At 45.6% G+C, this 14,613-nt stretch overlaps 1 protein-coding gene across 1 annotated transcript in view; it reads right to left on the bottom strand.

The window, feature by feature from the left end:
• Positions 1–14,613, bottom strand: part of CUL4A (cullin 4A) — a 96,441-nt gene that overhangs the window by 14,988 nt on the left and 66,840 nt on the right. Inside the window, exons 13-17 of the mRNA XM_024219546.2 lie at positions 12,531–12,641; positions 11,530–11,615; positions 10,414–10,521; positions 5,783–5,896; positions 4,343–4,448 (exon numbers count right to left, since the gene is read on the bottom strand). Of these exons, the coding sequence (XP_024075314.1) occupies positions 4,343–4,448; positions 5,783–5,896; positions 10,414–10,521; positions 11,530–11,615; positions 12,531–12,641 (525 nt within the window). The remainder of the gene's footprint in view (positions 1–4,342; positions 4,449–5,782; positions 5,897–10,413; positions 10,522–11,529; positions 11,616–12,530; positions 12,642–14,613) is intronic.

Raw genomic sequence — 14,613 nt, 5'->3', positions numbered from 1 at the left:
GGGGGGGGGGGTGCAGGAGCTCCCGTTTGGTGCTCAGGGTGGGGATGTGGGGGGTGCAAGAGTCAGGATGAGGGTGTGCATGGGGTGTGGGGGGGCGCAAGAGTCAGGGCAGAGGGCTGGGGGCATGTGAGGGGGTGCAGGTCTCAGGGCTGGGGTCGTGGGGAGGGGTGAAGGAGTCAAGCAGAGGGCTGGGTGTGTATGAGGGGGATACAGGGCTCAGGGGTGTGTGCGGGGCACAGGGCTCAGGCCTGGGGGTGTTTGCAGGGCTGCGGGGCTCAGGGCTGGGAGTGTGTGAGGGGGGGGTCAGGGCTCAGGGCTGGGGTGTGTGTGTGTGGGGGGGGGGCCAGGGCAGGGGGCTGGAGGGGATATGCCCCATTCCACTCCCCCTCCCTTCCCCAAGGCCCTGCCCCTGCTTCTTCTCTGCCTCCGCCGGGAGCAGCGAGCACACTGACTCTGCTCCTTCCTGACCCCCTCCCTCGCAAGGACCATCAGCTGATCAGCCGGCAGGGAGGGAGGGACAGAGAGGCGGAGGAGGGGCAGGAACCCAGCACACTATGGAAAGAGGCAGGGGAGCCGGCAGGACCAAGCTTCTGCCCCCTGCCCCCGCGAGGGGTGGGGGCAGAGGGCGGAAAAGAGCAGGCCGGGCCAGGCTGGGCAGGATTTTTAATGGCATGCTGCTGCCTGCCAGGACTCCGGCAGGCAGCAGCGTGCCATTAAAAATCGGCACGCGTGCCATAGGTTGCCGACCCCTGCTTTAAAGTGTGAAGATCTTTTGTGTGGATATTGAAAAGGTCGCAGCCTTTGAAGAACAGGTCCTCAGTGGTTGTTTAGAACTTCTTTGGAATATTGGACGACTGCAACCAAAAGGCTCTATGCATAGTACAGTAACTCCTCACTTAAGGCTGTAGTTATGTTCCTGAAAAATGCGACTTTAAGCGAAACAATGTTAAGCGAATCCAATTTCCCCATAAGAATTAATGTAAATGAGGGGGTTAGGTTCCAGGGAAATTTTTTTCACTAGACAAAAGACTATTTTTTTTTATATATAATATACACACACTCACATAGAGTATAAGTTTTAAACAAACAATTTTATATGGTACACAGTGATGATGATTGTGAAGCTTGGTTGAGGTGGAGGAGTCAGAGGGTGGGATATTTTCCAGGGAATGCCTTACTGCTAACCATGAACTAGCAATTGGTTGAGCTCTCAAGGGTTAACTCTCACACTCTACAAGGCAGCAGGAATGGAAGGAGGGGAGACAGCATCGCAGACAGAGACAGACACACACCATATGTGTGTGTGTGTGAGAGAGAGAGAGATGCGCATTTCCCCTTTAAGTACGGTGACCCTACTCTTAAGTACACTACCTTGTTAATTAGATCAACTTGCTGAGACCGCAGTTGCTGCCAGCAAGCTCCTTCCGTCCTGAACCCTGTCGTGTGTCCCCCCCGCTCTATGGAAGATGGGGTAAGCGGGTTGCAGGAGCAGGGGGGGAGGGGGACACCCTGACAGCCCTCCTCTTCCTCCCCTCCCTCCCCCTGCACAGCAAGCAGGAGTCTCGGGGAGCAGCTCCAAGGCAGAGGGCAGGAGGAGCACATGGCAATGGGGGGAGGGACAGCTGAACTGCCGGCAATTGATAGCCTGCTGGGCAGCTGCTGCCCAGGGAACTTAGGGGAGTGGGGAGCTGATAGGGGGGCTGCCGGTCCACCCTGGTTCCAAGCCCCCACCAGCTAGCTGCAACGGACTGCTCTTCCTGCAAGCAGGGACAAAGGAGGCGGCTGCCAAACAATGTCAAAAGGGAGCATTGCACAACTTTAAACGAGCATGTTCCCTAATTGATCAGCAACGTAACAAAACAACGTTAACCAGGACGACTAAGTGAGGAGTTACTGTAATCGCTGTGTCTGAGGCATCAAGGGCAACTTACTACCACTTACCCTTCTACCACAGCAGCTTTGAGTTCCTCCCTGTGATCCTGTGAGACTTCTGAACTGTGACACTTGGTCCCCATTCAATAAGTTCTATTTAGCCAGGAATGCTTGGTAGCTCAATATGGGCATTTGTAAGCTAGCCTGAGGAACAGGCCTTGCTGCCAAAGAATTCAAGTTTCTTCAGGTCCTTGTGCCATGGTGTCATTTTGGGTGGTCCCTGCTGTTTGGACCTCTCATGGATGGCTGCAACCACCAAGAACCCAGATGTGGGGTCATTATAGAAGTAACCAAACTCCTTTGAGGGGACTTGGTAGCAGCTATCTGCCTTATTAGAAGTGGGTTCCACTGAAGCTGGGGTCTATCATAGGTCTCTTGCTGGTTCCAACAAGGCTTCATTTATTGGCATTGCCAATCTACCAGAGCCCAAGGAACACAGGATGCAGACGTTAGCGTGACCTTTCCTGCATTCTCTCTACTGCAATTTCCAGGGTAACTGCCATTTGTTGGAGAAGCTCCTGGAAGATCGGATAGTTTGTTTCAGCACTGCCAGACATGAGGGGGGACAGTGTCATAAAGCGAAGATGACAATATCACTGTTGAGATAGAACAGGATAGTCTATGTGAGACAGATGTCCAGCCTATGTCCTGGTACTGATGTTGAGATGTATAGTGGACCAGCTGACCTTCCTGAGATGGATTAAGAGGGGACACAGACCTAGCTTTGGAGGTAGGAGAACCAATGAAGTCTTTCTACTGGTTGGCATCCCCAAACAGGCTCAGCATGGCCATTATTGCTTAAACTAGGGGTATGGAGAGAAGGAAGATACCACAATGGGTTCAGGGCCCAAGGGTATCCTGTGCAGGAATTGAGATGGTGGATCCAGATGGCACAAGGGCTAGGAGTTTCCTAGTAGTTGTCTGCAATGGTGACTCCAGCGGATTGGCTACTGTCAAGTCAATCAGTACTGCGAATCTCATCAGGACTGAGAGCTTGTCCTCCAGATTAGCTGGTAGTGTGGTGGGTGCTATGAATGCTGGTATGGAGCACTCTAGTGCCAAGGTAAGGTGTTTGGATGTCAGTGCCGGGTGTATCAATGCTGGGTGTTTTGTGGTCAATCGATCAGTACTGGTAGAGTCAGAAACAGGCTCCAAAAGCAGTGCTGAGGTCATCTGATGACAAAATGGTGCCGAGACATCAGCAGTATTTAATCTGAGCCTTGAACTGCCCCCTGGTTTGGATTTATTCAGTGCTGATGAGGGAAATCTCTCTCTCCAATGAGACCAGTATTCTTTCCTCCCTCTCTCCTTAGAAGATTGAACTGAGGCTGAGTTAGAAGCTCTCTCTAGTCAACAAGTGAGCCCTGAAGTTCAAGGTAGACCCGAGACTTACTGGACCACTCACAGAGACTGGTCTAGTTGGCTGCTGTCTTCTTCTCAGGCTCAGATAATGCCCTTACGCATCTCTCCAAGAGAAAAAGTTTTGGCAGGATTCCCTTTCTTTGTGTGTCCTCTTTGAAAGAGAGAAACGTATCAAGCATTTATCTTGTGTATATGCTTCATAGAGGCAGAAGCAGCACATGGAGTGTCCAGGATTGATAGGAATAGCTACCTCACAAGAGGGAAAGGATTTGAATCCTGGGGATTTCAACTGCACCATATCCAGGGGATCTGGTACTGGGAATATCTCAGAAGCTGAAGAGCTTGTCTTCTCATGCACAGTGTGCAGAGATGCGGACAGTGTAGAGGTTCCATCTTGCTGCCCTGGGTAGTAAAAAGTAACTGGAAGGGGGTTGCAGCTGCTCTGCCCTTTATGCCCTCAGCTATGGAGTGCCAGAGGGCGTGTGGGCTACATGCACAGTCTCAACAGGCACTGGTATTAAAAAAAAAAAAATTGATCTTGTGCCCATGGTGCTCATGCACACCAGAAGCGGAATACACATGGACAATCACGCAAGGACATTATTAATTCAAAAACCCCTCTCCAAACCAAAACTAATGCAATTGTTCTAAAAAGGTCATTTTACAGTATGATACTTGAAACTACAATAGAATCTTAATAATCTGCACACACAAAAATGGAGTCTCTCTCTACTTCTCAAAGAATTAAAAAAGCTGTAGTGAGGTCTTGTTAGTAAGAATGCATCAGTTTTACAAAATATACTACGGATCATTTACTAATACATTTATGAAGTATCAATGTTATCTAAAAAGTAGTGGAAGTACATTTTGTTTATCTTTTTAGTATTTACATACTCGCTGATTCACAAAAGTGTCTTAATAGCCATTGCAAGTTACTGAAATTAGCAACATTCTGCTGTACTTAAAATTAGACTTTTACATCCAAAGTCATATTTAGAAGCTATTCAAATGAAAGAAAATAATGAATGAATGAAGTAAGTTTTCTTACCTACACCAGTAGCCATTTTAATTTCTTCAAAAATAAATTCATCTCCTTCATTAAACATAAGCAGCACTAATGTCTGGAAGAGTGACACATGAAACTCTTTCTTTCCCTACAAAGGGAACAAAAAAACCACAAGTAACTGTAAATGGTTTCTAGAGTTGTGTACAACATTTAGAGTATCAACTGTATTCTATACAGTGCCAAACTTCAAAAACAACTCTGATGATAAGTTGTACGATCTATAAATTATTTATCAAATAGCTTCTAGATTAAGAGAAATGTGTATTTAAAAGGATTCTGCTGCCTGATTATGTATCCTAGAATGTGGTGCCAAGGAAATGTAACAATAGCAAGACAAATTACACACACACACACACACACACACACACACACACACACAAAAACCACAAAAAAACCCAACAACCCAACCAACCAACCAAAACCCAAACAACCCTGTATTGGTAGTGTAGTGCACCAACAGGTTACCTGCATAGCCCAGTATTCACCTAACAGCATTTTCTTCTAGGTACACACAATGGGTGAAATCCTGACTTCAATGAAGTCAATAGCAAAACTCTCATTGACTTAAATGAGGCCAGAATTTTACCCAATGTGTTGTTTAATAGAGATAAGCAAACTAACATGAAAGATATCAGTGTCAGATAAAACTTGATAGAACATGAACAAATTCTCTAATTCATGCAATTCTGCAGCAACAGCGTTAACAGAAGTGTGGCACTTGTAAAATTAGGCAATGGGAAGGAGATTAATAATTCAAGATCTCCATGCACAAACAACATTTTAAGTCTGTTGTCAATTACAAACTTGTCAGTCATCTTAACTTCACATGATCCCATGGCTCTAAAGTTTGCATTTATAACTAGTCATCATTAACATCAGAGTACGTCTGTGTACAATGAGGTTATGTTACTGATGAAGATATCTCATGACATAGAACAAAAGCTATGTTAAGAAACATTTCAGTTATTTAATACTTTAATAATTCAAAAGCATTTAAATTTAACCACATTCATTAAATTATACCACTGATACTTTTCAGCATGGCTTTGTAATAGCTAAAGCTAATATTCAATCACTAGTTCCTTCAAAATACTATTAAAAAAATTTCCACCCCAATCTTTTAGTTTCCTGCCTGCTACAGGCTTCTCTTCATCAATGAATGAGACTTCCTACTGACCCACAACAGTCACTGCTGAAATACGTTTCACACTGGAGTTTTAAACATGTTTAACTAAAATACTACATTCTAAATAAATGGCAAAGAAAACAAACTTTTATAATAGTTAATATAGACTATTGTTAGATTCTAGTCTTCTCTGCAAAAAAAATGTTTTATTAATGTACTGCTTAAAAAAGCAAGAGATGCCAAATAAGTTATTTTATTTAAAAGCAGATGATTAAGCATTAAATAAACAAACATACTTCCTTAAATTCTGCTTTCAAGACAGCATGCCCTAAAGTGGTCTGCCACTGAAGCTTTCGACCACTGTGTTTTCCAAGATAAAAGGTCTTAAATACCTCTTGAAGCTTAACCATCTGTAAACGAAGAAGAAAAAGAGGGGGAAAAAAGTTAACCTATCTTATACCAAATTTAATCAATCAGACTGATTTTCACAGTAGCGTGTTAGGCTCATCTTAATATTTAAAATCAAAGTTTACACAAAAGTAAAGTTCAAGGGCCAAATCTGCCCTCATTTACATTGGTGCCAGCTTAAACAGAGCAAAAATTGATGCCAAACATTCATAGAATATAATTTTCCTGAAACGAAATACATTTTAGTTAAGATAAAACCAAATTCCCATTAAAAGAATAAGAACATATACCAAAGTGGTGTTTTCATCTTAGGCCTACCATCAAATGTTCCCCACATGCGGAAGTCAGAGGAGGAGGAGAGAAGGTTCTGAAAAGCCCCACTCCCATTTTGCACTCTGCTCCCAAGTCCTCATAGACTTTAAGACCAGAAGGATCATAGTGATCATCTAGTCCAGGGATGGGCAAACTATGGCCCGCGGGCCAAATCCAGCCCACCAACCGTTTTAAGCCAGCCCTCGAGCTCCCGTTGGGGAGCAGGGTCTGGCATTTGCTCTGCTCCTCTGCTCCAGCCGGGAAGCAGGGTCGCGCCACGCCGCTCCCGAAAGCGGCGGCATAGCCCCGGTCCGGGCTCCTACGTGTAGGGGCAGCCAGGGGCCTCCGCTCCACACGCTGCCCCCGCAGCTCCCATTGCTGGGAACTGCAGCCAATGGGAACTGCAGCCAATGGGAGCTGCAGGGGTGGCGCCTGTGGATGGGGCAGCACGCAGAGCTGCCTGGCCGCAGCTCCATGTAGAAGCTGGAGTGGGGACATGACCGCTGCTTCCGGGAGCCGCTTAAGGTAAGCGCTGTCCGGAGCCTGCACCCGAGTCTCTCCCCACACCCCAACCCTGATCCCCCTCCCGCCCTCCAAACCCCTCGATCCCAGCCCGGGGCACCTCCTGCACCCCGAACTCCTCATCCCCAGCCCCACCTCAGAGCCCGCACCCCCAGCTGGAGCCCTCACCCTACTCCCCCACCTCCTGCACCCTCCTGCACCCTGAACTCATTTCTAGCCCTCACCCCCTCCTGCACCCCAACCCCAATTTCGTGAGCATTCATGGCCCACCATATAATTTCCATACCCAGATGTGGCCCTCAGGCTAAAAAGTTTGCCCCCCCCCGCCCGATCTAGTCTGAGTTCCAGCACATTGCAGGCCACAGAACCTCAACTAATGGGATTTGAAAGACTCTGAAACCTACCAGTTTCTCCATGTGGAAGATGGGTTATATCTAGTAAAACAGGCATGTATATAAGCTGTTTATTGTTTTCAAAATGTTTTTTTTCATAATTTATTCCTAAATATTTTATGTTTTGAAGGCTGGCTGGTTAACCATTTTGTGAATTTTCAACCACTTTCTTTCCCCCACCCACCTTTGAAATTTGAGAAGTTTTGATCTATTCTAGTTTACTCCTGGGGGAATTTTGCACCACTGTGTGTGCGCAGAATTATTTGCTTCCCTGCAGAAAAATGACTGACTTTCTGATAGGGAAGCTGCAAAAATAATCATGCGCCGCTCTCCAGCAGCGTGGGTGGGTTGTTTCAGGTATCTGGGGCAGCGGGGGGGGGGGGCAGGGGGGGAGAAAGAGGCAGAATGGGGCTGGGGATGCCCCGGACAGTGGCTCTTACCCTGTACAAGACTCAGCAGCTAGTCCCGGCTGGGCTGGGCAGGACAAGACTTCCTCTTCCCCTACAAGAAGCGACCAGGGCTGGGTCAGACCCATCCCCAGCAACCTCGCTGGCTGCAGGAAACTCCGCAACTCCCCCCACGCTTTCTCTCTCAGCCATAGGGGGGAGGGATCCCTGTACAGGGAGCTGCTCCCCCATCCACCTAACTCCCGTGCATCTGGACCCACCTCATATCCAGATCAATCCATCAAGCCTCACCCCCTGCACCCAGAACCCCCTAAACCTGAACCCACACCCCACCAAGCCTCACCCTCTGCATCTGGACCCCACCCTTGAACCCAGACCAATCCCCGCATTCAAACCCCCACCCCAACAAGCCCCACTTCACCTGCACTTGGACCACCCGACTAGCCCCCCGCACCCAGACCCGCACCCCAGTGAGCCCCACCAAGACAGAACCTGGATCCCCCTCTGCAGAGCCCTGTACATCCAGACCCCCCTGCTGAGCCCCAACCACCTTCATCTGGACCCCACTGCACAGTCCCATTGCCTCTGCACCCAGAACTGCCCCCAATGAGCCCCTATTCATCCAGATCCTCCCCCAGCAAGCCGCCCGTGCCCAGACTGCCCCACAAAGAACCCTATCTCTCCACACTAAGCCCTTCCACACTTGGGATCCTGCTGGACTGTGCCTGCCAGCCTACATCGAGTATGCTTGGCATGGAGGAGCAGGGCCCCAGGGTATTTCTGGGGCAGGCCTGGCCCTTGTGCTGTGTCAGGGTCTGGTGCTGATACCAGACACCTCTGTGTTCTTGGGGAACTAGGGTGCACTATCCAGCATGAAAGACACCCCCCCCCCCGCCTCTGCTTAAACCAAAACCCATCAGGGGGGGGAAAAAACTTGCAGAGAGCAGTGAAGGGCATTGGGAGACACACCTAGACCCCTCCTGACAAGGGTGACAAGATTAAGACATCTCCATTAGCATACAGATGGAGAGCAGAAACAACTCCCCTAGCCTCATCTGCATGAAAAATGGGACAGGAAGACATCTCAATTTACATACAGAATGGAGAACAGAAAACCACACTGAATTCTGGGACCAGAAAAAGCAGGGAAGCACTGCATCATGGGAATCTCTGCTCCAGATGCTAATGAATCTATGTCTGCACACACCCAGCTCAGCAATTATCAGACCAATTCTAGTAATGAATCCTTAATTGATATCCAAATACTGAAGCAGCCTAGTTGCATTGTGAGCTCCCTGGAAGAAAACACCACCCATAGCCAAGAGTGATCAGCTCCTATTGTCTAGCCTAAAGAAAACCCTTGAGTCATCAGCTTACCTATAAACAAATCTAGTGTTCTCCCTTGAACAATTGTATTTTCTCTACAAAAATCCCTACTCACCCTCTAGTCAGGATTCTGATGCTTAGATTCAAACTAGGTATCAGTTCCACTGGAACTCCATCTTCCCCTGACTGATCGTGCTGGGGGCTCTGCCTGTCTCTAGCATTCAGGACCCTCTGCTACCACCATCACCTGGGAACCCCGACCAGTTCAAGCCTCATGGAGTGGGTGAGATCCCGCCCCCTTTCTCTGTTTTCCTTTCTACCTTAGGTATTAACCTTTAATAATTTACGTTATGTTGGGTTAGCCCTCCTTGTGTATTTATCACTATTATTCAATAAATAACTTTTATGGTTAAGTTGGTTGCTTCTCTCTCTCTTGCTGAACTTTACTCTTTTGTGGTTTTAGCTTTCCCCATTTACCCTACAGCAACGCTTCTTTTACCTAAGCTAAAGATCCCTGCAGCACCCAAAATACTGTGGGGTTTGCTCATCAAGTAGGTTACTGCCACTACAATTGTGATGTGAGAGTGGGGAAAGGGACGTGCTGAATCTGGGACCCATAAGGGTAACAGCTTGAAAGTGCTGCTTGACCCAGTCCATGGAGCCCAGGGGCATAAAAGTCTGTCTCATCTTATGCTGGGATTATGTTCCGCGGTCAGCGCGTAAAGCGAAAACCACGTATAGTCAAAATTACATTGAGTGTAATGGTGGGCGGAATCGCCCACACTACAGGAAAAGTATTTAAATTGTTATTTTTCTCTTTTTTTTTCGTCTTTGCCGACCGTATAAAGCTGAATTCGCGCATGTTAAATGCGCGTAAGATGCGACAGACCTGTATAAAAAAAGTCAGCTTGAAAGTGCTGCTTCATCCAGCCCAGTGCGTCCAGAGACATATAAGGGGTCAGCTTGACAGTGCTGATTGACCTGGTCCGCTCAGGCTGGGGGGGGGGGGGGGTGTGTGGTGTGTGTGCGCATCCAGTTCTGGGGCTGCAGAAACCCAGCCCTGGGGAACCTAGGTCCTGCAGGATAGCTCCATTGAAAGAGGACTTGCAGCAGGGAGAAGTAGAGCTCCATATGAAAACACAAGTGACACAAACAGTACATTGATAAATTTACAAAATCCCCTTCCCCAGAAGAGTAACCCGAATAAATAAGCATACCCCAAAGTAATGGGCAAATCTGTAACAGTGCAGCCTCACCACTGAGTCCATGTCCTGGGGGAGTGAGGGGCTGCAGGGTGATCTCCCACCTCTGTGCAGTCTGTGGCCTGTGCTCCCCACTGCCATGCTGGAGCCACCACATTTATTTATTGACAAAATTTGCAGAATTTTAAAATATCGTGTGCAGAATTTTTCATTTTTTGGCGCAGAATTCCCTCAGGCGTACTAGTCTAGTTATACGTAATTGAAAAGAGTTATAATTGGATGTGTTAGGCAACCTAAATATTGAAATTCCTAGCCCTCTGCCATGATAGACTGCAAATTCTAGTTCTAAAAGACTCACCTCTGGAGTTAAGTGGACTTCCACGGGTGTATAGGTTGGCCAATATCCCATAGTAAGTATATTTACCGTCAGGTCTATATTGCCTGGATCACTTTGGTTCTGCATATACTAAAATAAAATAAAATTAAAAAACCCAAACCTGTTAAAAATCCTGCTAACACAATAAAATCAAAAATAAACTTGGAAAAGTAAATCAATATATGGCTTCTGTTAATATCTGGAATACTGATTTTTTTTTTTTTTTTTAAAACAGTGAATTAATTTTGGCACAATGAATTAATTCCGGCAAGTCATTAAAACACCCAAAGAGCTGACTATAAACCAAAGTTGAATTTATAAAGCATTTCTCATTGGTGCACTGTGCAATATAAAAATCTGTGATCAAAAACAATTAACTCCTACAGCAAACATAGGTGCTCTTAATTTTTTAAAATACTGATTCCAGTTGGAAATTATGGACAGTATCAGGAAGTTTTCTAGAGGTGATGTCCACAGTTGGAAAATGCTCTAACTCCCACTGTCTGAAAGTCATGCAAAGGCACACTACACTACATACCTAGGCAATTCAGAACATAGTGAATGGTTGGGAACAAAACAGACAATATGATTATCTATTAGATCAGTTCTTCTAAAGGACTTCAAAGTCAAAAGAATTTTAAAGAATCCATACAAAAACATTTAAGGGATGTTAAGAAGATACACGATGGTACATTTAAAAGAAATGCAGTCTAGACAGCACTGGGGCTGGGTATCCAGAGAACATAACAGCAACAATCCAGTCTGTATGGCGCAAGAACATTCATCACCAGATGTAGGTCATTCATACTGAACTAATCACAACCTGGCAATAATTCCCACATGATAAAATGGAGTCTTAAAAGCAATTTTAGAGATGGGTCTAATAATAAATTTAGTGGCAATACTACATTCAGGCTTTATTATTAAGAGTTAAAACAAAATCAAATGAAACTGTAGGGTCAGATAACGTCCCAGCAGATATGCTGAACTATAAACAATCTGTGGAAAATCTGTTTTGTCACGGTTTAATTCAATACAATTATGTGACATCATCCTAGCTAGTGTAAATATACCATGCATAAGTGAAGTTAAATTTACCTGCTTAAACTGAATCATGACATCTTTTGAAAGTTCCATATCCTTGAACATTCCCTCCAGTTTACTGGTGAAAGCAGCACCACATTCTGTCACATAAATTAAAGCAAAGTTTCCATGATTACAACAAACATAAAACAAGCAAGAAAGGCTTAAGCTTAATGTTGGGCTAGTGTGACGGTTCCTGGGATGCAAATCCAGATAAGCTGAGGCTCCCGTCTTTTCTGCTTCTTACTCATCTTTACAATTTCCTTTGTTCTATTTCCTACAATTGTTCACCGCCTTTTCACTAGAAAATCACTTCAAACTATTTTACTAGTGCTTGAAGTGTAAACCTTAGTTAAAATAGCAAGCTGTGTGCAAATCCTGCGTAACTATATCACTGTGACAGGGTTCAGGTGCAAACCCAGACCAGTGAGGGGTTGTGTCACCACTTGCCCTGCAAACCTGGGTACCTCACAATGCTTTGCTGCTGTAGCTCCCAACCAGGGACACTCACAGCCAGCCTATCAGCATGCAGGTCACACCCTGAGTGTCTGTGTGCTAAGACAGCCCTGATTCAGCAGCTCTGACTCCAGCAGCCCATTTATAGCCCCACAGCCCCACTCTGGCTTCCACCAGCTTTGGTTATGACACTTTCAGGGTGACCCCAACACACTGCCAATCCCAAACTTTCCCCAAACCGTGTGCTCTGTAGTGTCCAGTCCTCTCCTGGAGGGATCAGAGAAATTATAAGGTTAGTCTGTTCTCTAAAGTCCCCAAAGCACAGCACAGCTTAATGTCACAGATTTCCAAAATAACTCCACTCCCATTTAGGCACCTAAATTAAAATTTCACATTTCCTCGAGTACATAGCAGTCAGCAGTTCCTACTCTGAACAGTGGGAGCCGTACGGTGCTCAGCCCTTTTGAAAATTTGGCCCAGTCACTTTAACATAAATATAAATAAAGGTTCAGGTTTAAAACCTAAAGGAAGTAAAAAATTCAACATTTGCAGCTGCTCACCATGTTTAAGCTTTGACAGCATTGACTTCTCAGCATCTACTGATGCACTTTTTCCAACCAGCAGTCTTTTGGCCAAATCTTTCTTATAAAATGCCTCAAACACATCTTTACCTGTATGGAGAGAAAACAACAAAAAACCTTGAGAAATCAAACATTACACCTTTACTACTTATCTTCAACTATACAGAAGTGTCCTTTCTCTTGACTTGCTGAAAAGTGGAAAACAGTTACATATCTGTACAGTAACTGTTCTTCGAGATGTGCACATATACGTTTCACTAGAGTTGTACGTGCTCCCAACGCACTTGAGTTGCAGATTTTTGCCTGCACTAGGCTGCACACATGCCCCCTGCTCTCCTCATGGACCAAGTCGAGGATTACCACCATCTCCCTCTCTGTTCCCTCATACCACAGTCTAACATCCGAAGCAGTGGGGAAAGTAGGAGAGATTATGGAAGGTATATGAGCACAGCGCATCTCAAAGAATAACAATTACCATACAGGTAAAGCAAGCATTTTTTCTCCTTCGAATGATTCTGTGCATATACATTCAACTTTGAATTATTTGAACAAGAGATCAAAACACTGACTTACCAAAGTTGGCGTCATCTCATGAAGCTTGAGAAATAGTTGTATGTGGAGAAGGTACGTAAAGATGACCACGTTGCTGCCTTGCAGATGTCTAGGAATATTGCTCAGTAAGGTAATCAAAAGGTAAGAAGATAGAAAAGTCATTCTGTATTGCTGAGAAGAAGTGAAGTGGATTCTTAATGAACTAACTGAAAGGCCAGATGATTTCAGATGCAGTAGGTAGTCCAGTACGTATGTATTCTTTATATAGTTAGGAAACAGTGGGATGGCACCGAGATCAAAAGCTTCTTCCATTGTGTGGCGTATGGGGCCCTGGTGGAGTCCTTTCTGCTGCTCATCAAGATGGCTTGGACTTCTCAGGACAATAATCTCTCACACATATTCAACCAGAAATTATCCATGCAGTGAGGTGGAGAGATTTAAGGTTAGGATTCAGAGACTTGTCCAAGTTTTGACATAGGAGATCCTTGACCAGGGTAAAATTATCAGTGGCCTGATAGAGAGCTGATGTAAATCCATGAACCAATATTGTCATGGCCAAGCTGGTGCCACAAGGATTTATGTTGCCTGGTCTCTTTTCATCTTCCTGGAGTACTCTTGGAATGTGAGGAACTGAGGGGAATGCACAGAGCAGATGACTGGACCAGAGAAGAAGAAAGGCATCCAGCATGGAACTTGGGCCGCAGTCCACTCTGAAGCAAAATTCCCTGCATCTGTTGCTGAGGTTGGTCACAAATAAGTTTATTATTGGCTACCCCCACTGTTGGAAGATCTGGAGAAGAACATCCTTCCTGACTGACCACTTGTGTTGGTCAAGTTTCTACTGAGGGTATCTACAACAGTGTTCCTCACCCCTGGAATGTAAAGCTTTTAGCAAAATCTTGTTTCTTATACAGAGATTCCACAGGCAATTCACTTGTTGGAGCAGTTGAGATGACCCTGCAACCCCCTTTGCTTGTTCAGATAAAACATGCTAGTGGTATTGTCCATCAGAACTTAAACAAACTGGTTCCTGATGGTGGATATAAATGTCTTGCAGGCTTGATGAATAGCACAGAGCTCTAACACTTTTATGTTAGAGTGAGACCTCCTGAGGTTACCAAAGAACTTGTGCCTGGAGCTGACCGAGATGACCCTCCCAGCCTTTGGTAAATGCATCTGTTACCAGAGTCATAGTCTGTTCTGGTGGCAAAAAGAGAGCCCCATTGCAGACGTTCAGAGGGTCTATTCAGTAGTCCAGGGACTGAAGCTCTTATGCAGGTATGCAAATCAACATGTCTAGTGAATACCACTCAGTCAGTATGCTGAGGAAAGCCAGGCTTGCAGACAGTAGAGGTGAGGTCTGGCATGCAGAATCACATATGCATGAAGCCACATACCCCAATAGTTGTAAGCAAAAATAAACTTGTCTTTGAGTTGGATGTGAGGTTTTAGGCCCAAAAAACTATGGACTGAATCCTGTCCACAGGAAGGTACCCACAGCAGTTATGGC

Source organism: Terrapene carolina, unplaced genomic scaffold, assembly GCF_002925995.2.
Source record: "Terrapene carolina triunguis isolate 2854851 unplaced genomic scaffold, T_m_triunguis-2.0 Scaffold21, whole genome shotgun sequence".
NCBI lineage: Eukaryota > Metazoa > Chordata > Testudines > Emydidae > Terrapene > Terrapene triunguis.
The sequence above is the reverse complement of the archived record's forward strand: the minus strand, read 5'-3'. Positions and strand labels throughout refer to the sequence as shown.